Raw genomic sequence first — 15,852 nt, 5'->3', positions numbered from 1 at the left:
AGTCAAATGAGTGAACCAAGTAAAAGAGTCCGTTAATTTTCCTTTTCCCTCTTCTTTTCCCCTTCCTCTCCTTACCTCACACTTTTACTCCTATTCATTACTCCTTCCTCTCTCCAAACACCTGTTTTTTTCCAACCCTTTTTTTTCGCAGATTCACCGATGTATGTCGTGTCCAAAACGGAACCGACCAGCGATTCGGATACGCTGCTGATGGAGGTGGACAACAACAAGGCTGCGAACACCATCACAACAACTGCTGCGACATCACCGATGCTGACGGCTTGCTCCTCCGATTCCCTCTCCGTTGCCGCCAACACCACCGTCACAGATTCTGCGACCACTTCTATGGCTGACATTCGAGTCAAGATGGAAAGTGTTGAAGATGCGAACAACGAACCAGCTGAGATCAAAACAAGCGGTTCCATACACAACCAAGCTACAATATCTGCCATTGAAACAGTTGATGCAGGTAAATTTAATTAAATTCTACCATATTTGATGGCACCTGAAAAATGCCAAGACACATTAGGCTTGATGCATGTTCAGGTGCAAAAAATATTCTGTACATCAAAGTATGTAATATTTAACCTGTTAGCCTTCAATATATGTATATGTATGCTGAGACCCCCTTCGGTCGTGACTGACCATGGGACTGCACCTAGAAAGTTACTCTCCAAGGTACAAGTCCGGGCAAGGTTGTTTATGGAAGACCAGCAGTCACCCATGCATACAGGCCTCCCCTCTCTACACCACCGATGTTATCCAAGGGAAAGGCAAAGGGGCCGATACAGTTTGGCACCTGTGACGTCGCAACTCATTTTCTACGGCTGAGTGAACTGGAGCAAAGTGAAATGAAGTGTCTTGCTCAAGAACACAACATGCAGCCCGGTCCAGGAATCGAATTCACAACCTCACGATCATAAGCTCGACGTTCTAACCACTGAGCCATGCGCCTTCACCTATATGTATACATCATCATCATCATCATCATCGTCGTCGTCGTCGTCGTCGTTTAACGTCCGCTTTCCAGGCTAGCATGGGTTGGACGATTTGACTGAGGACTGATGAAGCAGAAGGCTGCACCAGGCTCCAATCTGATTTGGCAGAGTTTCTACAGCTGGATGCCCTTCCTAACTATACATATATGTAATATATATGTACGTAATGTATATGTATATACAGGGTACGGCAGAAATACCTCCTACATTTTCAACTTTCACCTATGTGTTGCTAATAAACTTATGCAAATATGCCAAAGATGTTTTCATTTAGCTAATGAACAAAAACTGTAACCCTTTCTTTAAACAATAGTAAAATTAATTTTTCGTAAATGTTTCTTTTTCCTTTTGTAAACCTTTGAAATGTGAGGGGGGAGGGGGAATTTCTGCCGCACCTTGTATGTAATATATATCAGGCCCGTGCCGTCAGTAATTAGTCAGGGTAAGCAGTTGGTGACCTTTATGTAGTAAAACACACAAAAAAGATAAGCGAAGCACAGGCGCGTGACTGAATTGAAGGCAGATTTATTTCTGCCTTTATAGCACGTAAAGAAAACGCTGTAGGAATGTACGTGGCATGTGTAGTACAGCAGTTCTATGCGTAGTTTTGATACTGAGATTGAAAGGCAGGGTCGAATTATGCCTACCTAATCTATGAAAAAATAAAATATTTAAAAAAGTAATCCAAGTAACTTTTGTGATTTTATTGAATTAGGTGCAATATTTTGCCATGAAAGAAAAATGTTGTTCTTTTACTCTTTTGCTTGTTTCAGTCATTTGACTGTGGCCATGCTGGAGCACCGCCTTTAGTCGAGCAAATCGACCCCAGGACTCATTCTTTGGAAGCCTAGTACTTATTCTATCGGTATCTTTTGCCGAACCGCTAAGTTACGGGGACGTAAACACACCAGCATCGGTTGTCAAGCGATGTTGGGGGGACAAGCACAGACACACAAACATATACACACAAACATATACACACACATATATATATACGACGGGCTTCTTTCAGTTTTCCATCTACCAAATCCACTCACAAAGGCTTTAGTCGGCCCGAGACTATAGTAGAAGACACTTGCCCAAGGTGCCACGCAGTGGGAATGAACCCAGAACTATGTGGTTGGTAAGCAAGCTACTTACCACACAGCCACTCCTGCGCATACAATGTTATCGATTTATTTTATCCAAGGTAGGCAATGCCTATTTTGCCTACCTAGGCAGCACCTCCTTGATATGTATATATATATATATATATATCACTGATGTATATAGATCATTAACACCTGTTCTTTTACATTCAGATTCCTCGGTCAAATGTAATGGGTTTTTTTCACATTGTTTTGAATCAATCATGAATTGTCTCCTAGCTTCAAGATTTGAATGATGTGATTGTTTATTTCTAGAAAGACATTACAGGGTAGGTGTGATAGGCCTGATCTTGCTGGTTTGAACAAGTAGAATGTCTAATATATGTATATATTACTGATGTGCGAAGGCACATAGCTCAGTGGTTAGAGTGTCGGGCTCACAATCACAAGGTAGTGAATTCGATTCCCAGATCGCGCTCTGTGTTGTGTTGTTGAGCAAGACACTTTATTTCCACGTTGCTCCAGTTCACATCAGCTGTAAAAATGAATTGCAACATCACTGGTGCCAACTGTATCAGCCTTTGCCTTTCCTTTGGATAACATTGGTGGCACGTTGAGGGGAGTCTTGTATGCATGGGCAACTGCTGGTCTTCCATAAACAACCTTGCCCAGACTTGTCCCTCGGAGGGTAACTTTGTAGGTGCAATCCCATGGTCATTCATGACCAAAATGGATCTTTACAATATTACTGATGTCTATAGATCATCAACACTAACTCTTTTGCATTCATCATCATCATCATTGTCATCATTTTCTCATATGAAGATTAACAGCGCATGACCTCGCAAGTGGGGCCCAGTTAGAATTTTTTTCAGGTCGAGTAGCCCATCCCACTCAAATGGTCCCTGAATCAGGGTTGTTTAAGGATGTTGAACGAAACATCCATGTTTCCAGAGATGAATTAGCCAAACCCCAAAGAATTCCTCTCGACACATTATGATGCTCCTCCACTACTTCTGCTCATGATCAGAGATGCACATATCGTCAGCCACCAAGGGACATGCTCAACGGGTTAAGGTCAAACATCTAACAAGGAAATCTGTGGTATTGAGCAGAATATTTGTTGTAGCCCATCATTTTATACCAAGACAAAACAATGTACATGATAACACTTCCAATCAGTTAAGATAAGAAGCCATGAAAGCCATTGCCTGGTACTGCATCCGGGCATTATTATTATTATTATTATTATTATTATTATTATTATTATTATTACTACTACTATTATTATATTCACTGTCATTACAGTCCATCTATTATTCTATTTATCAATCACTGTCAGTCTCACTGAAGAGATGTAGTAACACAGAAACATGTCCATTGCATTCATCAGATACACGCCAGCGGGAATTTTTTTCTTTTAATTGCACGGATAATCCCAGTTAATCGATGTCTTTCAACCCTCCATATTGCATACGTGCGACCTTTCCACATTGTGTTTTCATGTAGTGATTGATTCCTTCTTTCGATCGGATTCGTTTGCAGAATCGCTTGCATGCCGGACTAAAAGCTGTTTGGCTTTTCGTCCGCCTTTGTGTTCTGAGTTCAAATTCCACTGAGGTCGCCTTTGCCTTTCATCCTGTCAGGGTCGGCAAAACAAGTACCAGTCGAGTACTGGGGAAAGGGTCGATGTAATCGACTGCTCCCCCCACACTCCCCCCAAAATTCCAAGCCTTGTGCCTACTAGTAGAAAGGATTATTATTATTGTTGTTGTTGTTGTTGTTGTTGTTTTGCTCCTTGTCAACCTTAAGTGAGCAAGCGCTTAATCAAAGACGCTCCAAGCCGTGGCCAGCCCTCATTGGCTCGGCTATATGTTGTGTAGTTTCACGTCAGCTTCGATCGAGCTGGAATCTAATCAAATGCGTTCCAGCCGTAACCATCCCTCGTTGACACGGTTTATTATTATTGTTTTGATCCAAGTGAATTTCAATCGAACCAGCCAATGATTAAAGACGTTCCAACCGTCATTGATTTGGTGTTTATTATTATTGTTGTTTTGCTCACGTCAGACTCGATCGAGTAGACCTTTTATCAAAAGCCTTCCAGCCGTGACCCTCTCTCAGTTGCTAGACATTATCCATATTTATTTATTTATTCTTAAGGTGGCGAGCTAGCAGAAACGTTAGCACGCCGGACGAAATGCTTAGTGGTATTTCGTCCGTCCTTACGTTCTGAGTTCAAATTCCGCCGAGGTCGACTTTGCCCTTCATCTTTTCGGATCTAATCGACTGGCCCCTTCCCCCAAAATCTTGGACCTTGTGCCTAGAGTAGAAACGAATATTTATCCTCGCTGCATCGACAGCTTCAGTATGTTAAAGAGTTGCCTCCCTTATCACCCTTTAGCTGCTTATTTTGTATCCACGTAGCGAGGGAGGGAAATTGGGTGATGGCCAATTTTTATATCAACAAAAACGCAATAAATATGCTCCGATGTGATTTAACAACCAATCCCGACCAGTCGGGGTTCTCAGTGCTGGTTTTACGATTCTTCCTTTCGAACTTTGAATACGAAACGTGACTCATGAGACGTGATTTTTCTGAGTCACCACCATCTCACCTTTGTACGTCAATCCCTCGCAAGATTACTCATTCACAGCAGCGAGGACTGACGTTGCGTGAAATGAAGTGTTTTTGCTCAAGAATACAAAACACACAGCCTAGTGGTTAGAGTGTTGTTCTCACGATCGCCAGATCATGGTTTCGATTCCCAGAGATATGTTAATATTAAACAAACAAACAAATTATTAGTTGACATCTTTTTTTTTTTTTTACTTTCATTTTTGCTTTTTTTTTTTGTTCGGTCAGAACGGCAAGGGCAGGGCAGGGCTATGTCTATGTTCATTCCTTGGTGGTGTGATGAAAGTTGGCAGTTATCCTTGACCTTAAGCTGTAACCTGAAAGTTAGGTTTTTTGGAGGCCCCTGCTAAATACAGCCATGGTCCAGGTGGTGGTTTTAAGCTGGGAAATGGCTTAAGGATTTTGTGTCACAACTTCAAGTCCATGTTTGATTACATCTCTAGGAAAGGCCCCCAAACTGATATTCACATAATACATTCATATTCTTTATTGCCCACAAGGGGCTAAACATAGAGGGGACAAACAAATTAAGTCGATTACATCGACCCCAGTGCGTAACTGGTGCTTTATTTATCGACCCCGAAAGGATGAAAGGCTAAGTCGACCTCGGCGGAATTTGAACTCAGAACGTAGCAGCAGACAAAATACCGCTAAGCATTTCGCCCAGCGTGCTAACGCTTCTGCCAGCTCGCCGCCTTCACATAATACATTCATCATCATCATCATCATCATTTAACGTCTGTTGTCCATGCTGGCATGGGTTGGATGATTTGACTGGCTGGGCTGGCACACTGGAAGACTGCACCAGACCCCAATATATGCGCGCGTGTGTGTTTCTGTATATATTTGAGCATGGACTTGGCCCCTGTGTCAGTGGCCTGTAAAAAACACCCACTGCACTCTTGGAGTGGTTGACGTTAGGAAATGCATCCAGGTGTTGAAACTTTGCCAGATCAGACTGGAGCCTGATGCAGCCTCCTGGCTTCCCAGTCCTCAGTCAACCCATCCAACCCATGCCAGCATGGAAAGTGGATGTTAAACGATGATAATGATGATATATATATATATATATATATATATATATATATATATGTGTGTGTGTGTGCAAATAAATTTATAACAGACGATGAATGAATATCAGTGCATTACAGTTGTTTCTAACTCAGTTTTTAATAGATGAATTAGTACACTACATCATAGCAAAAAACTGTTTTCATCAGATGATACATAGAATTTCAAAACAATAGAACAATCCATGAGCACAGTGGGAACACACCTTGTCTCCAGGGGTGTTTACAAGTTAATTCAACCCAACCTGAAGCCTACCATTTAAGTACGTGATTCTCTCCTAAATCCCTTAATATTGTGTACACACACACACACACACACACACACACACATACATAAATTTATGTGAATATCAATTTCAGGGCTTTTTTTCGAGAGATGCAATCAAACATGAATTCGAACTTCCATACAGTCGACAAAATATATTCAATCTAACAACAGATGAGTACCATTTGAGGAATACAGAAACCAGGAGTTATACATGAACTGATTCAAGTTTCATGTTCACATAATGCAGTAATCAGGCAGGCTTGCATAGCATTCTGTGCACATTTGAACAATTACTGGTTTGCGCATGGTATGCTATGCATGCCTGTCAAATTACTGCACTGTCTTAACATGAAACTTAAAGTAGTTCACATATAATTCCTGTATTCATTAAATTATATACATACATCATCATCATCATCATCATCATCGTTGTCGTTTAATGTCTGCTTTCCATTTTGGCATGGGTTGGACAGATTGACTGAGGTCTGACAAGCCAGTGGGCTGCACCGTGCTCCAATCTGATCTGGCAAGGTTTCTACAGCTGGATGCCCTTCCTAACACCAACCATTCTGAGAGTGTAGTAGGTGCTTTTTTACATGCCGCCGGCACAGGAGCCAGTCAGAAGGCACTGGCATTGACCACGTTTGGATGGTGCATTTTAAATGCCACCATCACGGGAGCCAGTCAAGGGGCACTTGCATCGACCATTCATATATATGTATGTATGCATATATGTGTGTGTGTGTGTGTGTGTGTGTGTGTGTATGTGTATATAGGTGTGTGTGTGTTAAAATATTGCAGCTATTTAAAATCGTTTTTAAGAGTAACAATTAAACATTTTCTGGTGGTGTTACCCTGTGTTGATTGTAGAATCAAATTCATTGTGAAAATTCAGTTGGTTAGGATAAGGCTTTTCTTCCTGCAAGTGGACCAATATTATTTCACTTGCTGAACAAGATGATGGGCGAAATTTGAAGTCCCAGTTAGATCTGTCTTCACAACAAATTCATATAATACATATATATATATATTTATGTTTATACATATATATATTTTTTGTAAAATATAATACACACATATGTAGATATATATTATACATATATATATATATATACTTAGGTGTATTGTCTTTTTTTTTTTTTTCTTCTAGCCATTTCAATGATCAAAATGCATCAGCTCGAAAAGGATAATTCCATAACCGATTCAACAAATAAAAAGAGAACTTTAAAGAAACCAACTCTAAAACTACCGCCTAGATGCAAAAACACCAATTCCGCCAAAATACTGAAATGCTATCGATTCAAAGTTAAACAGAATCTTAAGACATACGTTCACTACAAGGCCCGTAGTGCTCAACATAAGATAATCAATGAAGCATTAGCAAGCCTTGATCTGGTGGAACATGTCAGGAGTGCCCTTCCTGAATCTTCTGAACCAAATCCAGATCCTCAACAGCCGTAGCCAAATTCTCCAAACAAGATTTCTCTTTTTTTTTTTTTTTTTCTACTTTTTCTATGCAAAGAGGAAAATAGAAATTTAAAGCAAACTAAAGCATGTGAAAACTGTTCAGTATTAACTTTTAGGGAAAGAGAAATTTTCCAACAAATTGTAAATATTGTAAATGGAACTCTTTTAGGATATTTATCCTATTTCTCTCACAAATGTCAAGTTCTCCATTTTTAAATCTTTAAAAAAAATATTCTATATTATTATTTTTAAAAAAAAAATATTTTTAATATTCGTTTCATTTCATTTGGGGGTTGTATTGTTTCTGGGTTTCTTTTTTATTGTTTTTAATCATGCCAGTATGCTGGGGTTGGATCAGTCTGTAAATTCATAAATTCACGTAATTTTTTTTTTTTTTTTTTTGTGTAGTTGAATTGGTTTAATTTTTGTTAATTTTTTTATGTACTTAAATTGTACACTCACATGCTTTTCGCTGATGAGTAATTAAACCCTATTCATTTCTGCTTTAATTGAACTATGATATAGAGATTAAGAAAGAGCTAATTAAACACTAATATATTAATGTATTAGGGCATAGAGATATTAATTACTGGATCTATATATAAAGGCAGAGAAGTACCTTATTAAATACAAATTTGTAGAGTTATGCATCAGCACACACAGTGATTGATTAACCCTTTCATTACCAACCTGGCTCTGGTTCTGGCTACAACTGTCTTGTCTTCAAAAGTCTTGAATTAAAATCTTCCACGAAACCTTAGTCACAATTTATGTTCCTAACGTTAGCTTAATGATAACTAAGTTATTTTACTAAATTCTTTCATATATTTAAAATTAATTGCAAGAAACACAGAGCATCTCAACAGAAATATGGTAACAAAAGGGTTAAAGTCACCATGATATTTTTAACCCTTTCGATACAAACCCGGCTGAAACCGGTTCTGACTCTGTAGTACAAATGTCTTGTTTTTATAAGTCTTAAATTAAAATCTTCCTCCAAACCTTAATCACAATTTATGTTCCTAACACTAGCTGAATGATAACTAAGTTATTTTACTAAATTCTTTGTTATATTTAAAGTAATTGAAAGAAACACAGAGCATCTCACAAATAAATACGGTAACGAAAGGGTTAATGAAAAAAAAAAGAAATTAATTCGTAGCTCTGTTCTCAGGGCACATACGTAGTATGTGGCAGGCCTGCATTTGGGGGCATAAGAGATAGCTGATCAAGTCCTAATTAGTGGGTTGTTATTTCAAAACAAAGCATGATTAGTCAAACATAAATTGGTATACGTGCTTCTCGAAGTACAGGTCATTTATCTCGTACAATTGTGCTTCACATTGGTCGAGCAACATTCTCTGAATTTCTCCGGGACGGGTGGGGGGGGGGGGGAGCTGGCTGTCAGTTATGTGAGATGCAGTGCAGCGCTATTTTCTTGACCTTTCTGTCAGAGCTGTGTGTTTACACAGCTCTGACAGAGTTGCCTTTGTAACCACATGGTTTCCGGTTCTATCCCACTGTGTGATACCTAGAGCAACTGTCTTCTGCTGTAGCCTTTAGGCTGATCACTGCCTTGTCATCAAAGATGGAAACTGTACAAAACCCTGTTGTGCACACATGCGCGCATGTGTGTGTATGTGTGCATGTGCGCATGTCCTTGTTGTCTCATCATTATCAACTTTTAAAAGCTTCCTTGCTGGCACAGGCGGGTTGGACAGCTTGACGGGACCCAACAGGTTAGATAACTGGGTCATATTCTGACATTTGCCTTTCGCATGGTTTTTATGGCTGGATGCCCTTCCTAATGCCAACCACTTCATAAAGTATATCGGTCCCTTTTTTTATTTTTTTATTTTTTTTGTGGCACCAGCAATGGTGAAGTTGTCATCTGGCCCATATGACTAAGATCCCCATCAGTTGAGAGGGAGGTAGCAATGTTATGCTAGATGATGAAAGATTAAAGTATGAAGGAAAGGGGTAGAACAAGTTTTCTTTGCTGTGGAAGAGATCGATGGTTACTCACATTATCCAAAAGTGGGTGGGAGTCCTCAGTGTGGAGCTAGGAAGAGAGATAAAGATCATGTTGACAAGGTATCGGTGGCAGAACCCTGGAGGGTGGAAAAATAGTTGGTATTGGATAAAAGGGTACAGACCCCCATCGGTCAGGAATGACCATGGGATTGCACCTAGAAAGTTCTCCGAGGCACAAGTCCGGACAAGGTTGTTTATGGAAGACCAGCAGTCGCTCATGCATACCAACCTCCCCTCTTCATGCCACCGATGTTATCCAATGAAATGATAAAGGCTGATACAGCTTGGCACCAGTGATGTCGCAACACATTTCTACAGCTGAGTGAACTGGAGTAATGTGAAATAAAGTGTCTTGCTCGAGAACACAACACACAGCCTGGTTTGGGAATTGAACTCACTACTTCGTGATTGTGAGCCGAGCGCTCTAACCACTGTGCTATGCACTTTCACAATTGGTATTAATGCTTAATATAATCTACATGTGTTCTGTGAGATTGGCTGCTGATCCCCATTCATCTGTTTTACTCTGCAAAAATTTCAGCCTGCAAACTCTGTATTCTAGCCCGTCTAATGTTGTGAAGACTGTCTTATCATGCCTGAGAAAAAGGTTGAGTGGGGACCTGATCTTCCGCATCCGTAACTTTGGTAACATGTCTTGCCTTTTGTGTTACCCTTTGAACTGTGCCGCATGTATGTGTGTGTGTGTATGAATGTTTAATTTCCATGTGTCATTACATTGATACTGGACAAGCCATGAAGATGTTACATGTCTCCGGTTAGCGGACACATCTTACAGCTCATCAGCTTCGACATGCAATGATCAGTGGAATAGAAAATTAAGTAAGGGTTGGCAACAGGAAGAACATCCTACCACGAAATTTTGTATCTCAAAGTCTCATCCAACTCATGCCAGCATGGAAAAAAATGTTGACATAAAAAAAAATCAATAACATTTAATATGTGATGTGTTTGATTGACGGTTCTAGTCAACAATATGCAAGATTTGCATATAACCCCAGGTCAGTCCAGATCAAGCAGATCCAAAGCATTCTAGTTATGACCTTCTCTCCTTTTCATTACACACAGACTTACTAAGTATATATATCAATACATACATACATTATTTACATATATATATACACACACACACACATATAGGCATGCTGTGTGGTAAGAAGCTTGCTTCCCAACCACATGGTTCTGGGATCATTCCCACTGCATGGCACTTTGGGCAAGTGTCTTCTACTATAGTTCTGGGCTGACCAAAGCCTTGTGAGTGGATTTGGTAGACAGAAACTGAAAGAAGCCTGTTGTGTACGTTTATATATATATATATACAATATTAATACACATCACATCATTAATATATATATATATATATATATACACACACACACATATATTTGACCAGCCTGAAATACAATATCCATACATACACACATATATATATATACACACACACACATATATATATATACACACACACATATATGCATACATACATACATACATATATATATGTATGTATGTATGTATGTACGCAGGGTGGCCCAAAAGTAGGTTTACAATTATCACGTAGCCACTCTAAATTTCTTTTAAAGCATTTTATTACATTTAAATTTCTATCTTGCAATTAATTAAATTAGCATAGAATAATGGGTTCATATTTTTTTTTGTATAATTAAGATCTAAACTGTTAATATATGAACACGAGAGAAATAGTTGAATAACTATAAACCTACTTTTGGGCCACCCTGTATGTGTATATACATACATACATACATACATACATACATAGAGTTTTGTAGTTCACTTGAAGCATTGTGTATTGTTTGTAAAGAATAAAAAGTTTTGAATGGTACAACAATGCACTATAATACACAAAATGGACTATATACCTGTTGTAATTTAGTCATCCATAGTCTGATGATATTTCGGAATACAATTCCTTCTTCAGATATTCTTATATATATGTTATATATATATATATATATATATATATATATATATATATATACATGCATATATATATGTATATAAGTGTATATATATATATATATATATATATGTGTGTGTGTGTGTATATATATATATATATATATATATATGCATGTGTGGGTACAGGACGTAAACAACATGAAATAGAAAAACAAATGAATTAAATACGCAAATGACGAGCAGAAAAATAGGGAAAACAAGACAAGTAATACAAAGAACGACCCTTCATCAGTTGCTTTACTGTCTATCTACTCCCCATTTCAAGCATCCATTTCCAAGTATATATATATATATATAATACTTATTTAAAATATAGAGGCCTACTATGATCCATTATATACAAAAGAAAATCATTTGGACATAATTATATGTAATTTAATTAAAGAAAAAATATATGTATATATATATATAAACACTTTCTTCTGTTTATGGAACAAGTTAAATATATGAAACAATAAAAAGCTATAGTGATTCTGTTAGATTTTGTTGTTTTATTATTATATTATTAAAAAAATAACGGAATCAAATGTGATTACTTTGCCGTTTTTCTTCCAAACCTCTTATTCTTCACTCTAACAATTCAGCGCCATCATTAAAGATCTTCTAACTTCCATTCTTTGTTCATAATTTGGCCACATGTTTACACTGTAAGTAGCTTGCATACCAACCACATGGCTCCAGGTTCAGTCCCACTGCATGGCACCTTGGACAGGTGTCTTCTACTATAGCCTCAGGCCAACCAAAGTCTTGTGAGTGGATTTGGTAGACGGAAACTGAAAGAAACCCATCGTGTATATATGTGTATATATATATATATATATATATATACGGAAACTGAAAGAAGCCCAACATATATGTTTACTCTCTGAGTGGTTGGCGTTAGGAAGGGCATCCAGCTGTAGAAACTCTGCCAAATTAGATTGGAGCCTGGTGTTGCCATCCGGTTTCACCAGTCCTCAGTCAAATCGTCCAACCCATGCTAGTATGGAAAGCAGACGTTAAACGATGATGATGATGATGATGATATATGTATATATCTATGTGTTTGTGTGTCTTTGTATCTGTTTGTCCTCACCACCATCACTTGACAACCGATGTTGGTGTGTTCATGTCCCTGTAACCTAGCGGTTCGGCAAAAGAGACCGATAGAATAAGTACTGGGCTTACAAAGAATAAGTCCTGGGGTTATTTTGTTCGACAAAAGGCGGATGCCCAACCTGCTCAAAAGGTCCCTGAATAAGGGTTGTTTAAGGATGTTGAGCAAAACACCCATGTTTCCAAAGGTGAGTTATTCAAACCCCAAAGAATTCCTCTGAACACATGGATATGATGCTCCCCCACTACTTCTGCTCATGATCAGAGATGCACATATCGTCAGCCACCAAGGGAAAATGCTCAACTGGTTAAAGTCAAACAACTGACAAGCAAATCTGTGTGGTATCGAACAGAATATTTGCTGTAGCCCATCTTTTATATGAAGACAAAACAATGTACATGACAACACTTCCAATCAATTAAGATAAAAAGCCACGAGACTCAGTACCTGGTACTGCATTATCATCATCATCATCATCATCATCATCATCATCATCATTATAAAGCTGTCGAGCTGGCAGAGTCGTTAGCATGCCAGGCATGATGCTTAGTGGTGTTTCATCTGTCTCCATGTTCTGAGTTCAAATTCTACTGAGGTCAACAAAATTATTATTATGTTTATCGTTATTATTATTATTATTATTATTATTATTATTATTATTATTAATTCTTCCTCTTGTTTTTTTTTTTTTCTGCATTTATTTTCTCTCTCTTTTTTTTGGTTTTTAATTATCTTTCAATTATATATTTAATTGTTTTCATTTTCTCTCTCTCTCTCTTTCTCTCTCTCTCCCTTTATATATATATATATATATATATATATATATATCAGGTGCTATCACCACCAAACCGCCAGGCAGCACCACCATCCTCAGCCGTGGTAACCAATCAAAGTGTCTGAGCCCCAGGATGAAGTGGAAGCATTGTCGAGTCACACTAAAAGGGAACGCACAGCTGAGTGCTCAATATCGCAGCCGTGAACAGCAGCAGCAGCAGCAGAAGAAGAAGCAGCAGCACAAACAGAGCAGTCAAGCATGGCAGAAGGGAACACAAAGATTGTCCCTTACAAAGGACAGCTCCCTTGCTTAAGGCTCAGACAATGATTGGTCTGAGTCATTCGGGTTTGAATGCAGGGAACTTCCTCTGCAGCAGCAACCACAGCAGAACAACTAATGACTGCATCATTATGAACATCAACAAGAATATTGTTACCGGAAACAGCAACAGGAACATCAGCAACAACAACAGCAGTTAATGGAAACAATGATGCTTGCAACACCATCACCACCACCACCACCAACAAAAACAACAAGAACAACAATAATAGTTGCAAAATAAAAATTGAATGACACACAACATTTGGACATCATCATCATCATCATCATCATCGTTGTTGTTATCGTCATCATCATCATCGTTGTTGTTATCGTCATTATCGTCGTCGTCCTTGTCAACATCACGTAATCATCATCGTCATCAACGTCGTCATCATCATCATCAGCATCAACACTATCATCATCGTCATTATCATCATCGTCGTTATAGTCATCATCATCATCATCATCATCATCACCATCATTATCATTATTATCATCATCATCATCATTTAATGGCCATCTTACATGCTGACATACAATCTCAAACACAAAAAAAAAATCGGCTACATTGCTAGTAGCAAGAGATTGTTTTCATCATCATCATCATCAACATCATCCTCATTGTCATCATTTTATCATCCACTTATCCACACACCTTCACAAGGATTCTAGTGAGAGGTTACATACCAGTGCAGCTTCTTCTCAACAAACCATCAATTCTAACTCAACCAAATATCTCTTTAAATAAAAATTTTAACGAACTGTATTTAATGACTGCTTAGCATGATTATTTTTCATTCCTAATACATTCCTGGCAGAAACGTTAGCACGCCGGGCGAAATGCTTAGCGGCATTTCGTCCGCCGCTACGTTCTGAGTTCAAATTCCACCGAGGTCGACTTTGCCTTTCATCCTTTCGGGGTCAATTAAATAAGTACCAGTTACGCACTGGGGTCGATATAATCGACTTAATCCCTTTGTCTGTCCTAGTTTGTCCCCTCTATGTGTAGCCCCTTGTGGGCAATAAAGAAATAAGAAACGTTAGCACGCCGGGTGAAATGCTTAGCGGTATTTCTTCTGTCTTTTCGTTCTGAGTTCAAATTTCGCTGAAGTGAACTTTGCCTTTCACCATTTCAGGGTCAATAAATTAAGTACCAGTTGTGTACTGGGGTCGATCTAATCATCTGGGCCCCCTCCCAAAAAATTTTGGGCCTTGTGCCTAGAGTAGAATATTATTGAAATTTTAAGAAGGTAGCGAGCTGGCAGAAGCGTTAGCACACCAGGCGAAATGCTTTGCAGTATTTCATCTGTCTTTAAGTTCTGAGTTCAAATTCTGCCGAGGCCAACTTTACATTTCATCCTTTCAGGGTCGATAAATTAAGTATCAGTTGCGTACTAGGGTCGATCTAATCGACTGCCCCTCCTCCCCAATAATTTCGGGCCTTGTGCCTAGAATACAAAAGAATATATTCCTCGCAGTGTTGAGCATGAATATTTTTTTGCTGCTGGGTTTTTCTGGCAGTGGAGAACACTTCCCTTTAGACAATATGTATTTATAACACATGCAATTCGCCACTTTCCTGCTGTAAGGGGATTTTCAGACATCACGGTGTTTTGACCTCACTATATGTCTCCTCGGTCAAAACTACCTTACAGAGCTGAACCAATGAACCTCACAAGCGTATGAGCTCCTGTTTATAGACATCAACAAACTAATTATTTTTTCGTATGTGTATTTCGTGTGCAAGACTCTTGATGTGGATACGTCAGGTCAGGACGGGGTAGACCACCTACGATCACATCAGCTGCTAGAAAAACCACCGCAGAGCGTTGGAATGGATGGACTACACCCACCCACGACCCAGAGGATAATATCCAAACACGAAAAATGGTTTCACATGCTGTAGGTGCAAGTCTGAAGACCACCCTGCAGAACCAAATAGTTAAATTCAATGAAAAACTATACATGCAGGTCCAGGGAGCGGCTATTGGTGTCAGTGTGGCCGGAGACGTGGCAAGCCTATTCTTGACCTGGAAATCGAAACCGCGATCCTATAACCGCGAGTCCGCTGCCCTAACCACTGGGCCACTGCGCCTCCA

The 15,852-nt window shown here is 39.0% G+C and overlaps 1 protein-coding gene across 1 annotated transcript in view; it reads left to right on the top strand.

The window, feature by feature from the left end:
- Positions 1-15,852, top strand: part of LOC128250104 (uncharacterized) — a 47,775-nt gene that overhangs the window by 11,484 nt on the left and 20,439 nt on the right. The window contains exons 7-9 of the mRNA XM_089337818.1: positions 152-469; positions 7,213-7,519; positions 7,869-7,890. Coding sequence (XP_089193944.1) covers positions 152-469; positions 7,213-7,519; positions 7,869-7,890 — 647 coding nt within the window. The remainder of the gene's footprint in view (positions 1-151; positions 470-7,212; positions 7,520-7,868; positions 7,891-15,852) is intronic.

The sequence above is a fragment of the Octopus bimaculoides genome, chromosome 19, assembly GCF_046866305.1.
Source record: "Octopus bimaculoides isolate indiv1 chromosome 19, ASM4686630v1, whole genome shotgun sequence".
In the NCBI taxonomy this organism is placed as follows: domain Eukaryota; kingdom Metazoa; phylum Mollusca; class Cephalopoda; order Octopoda; family Octopodidae; genus Octopus; species Octopus bimaculoides.
This window is presented reverse-complemented; position numbering and strand designations above follow the sequence as displayed.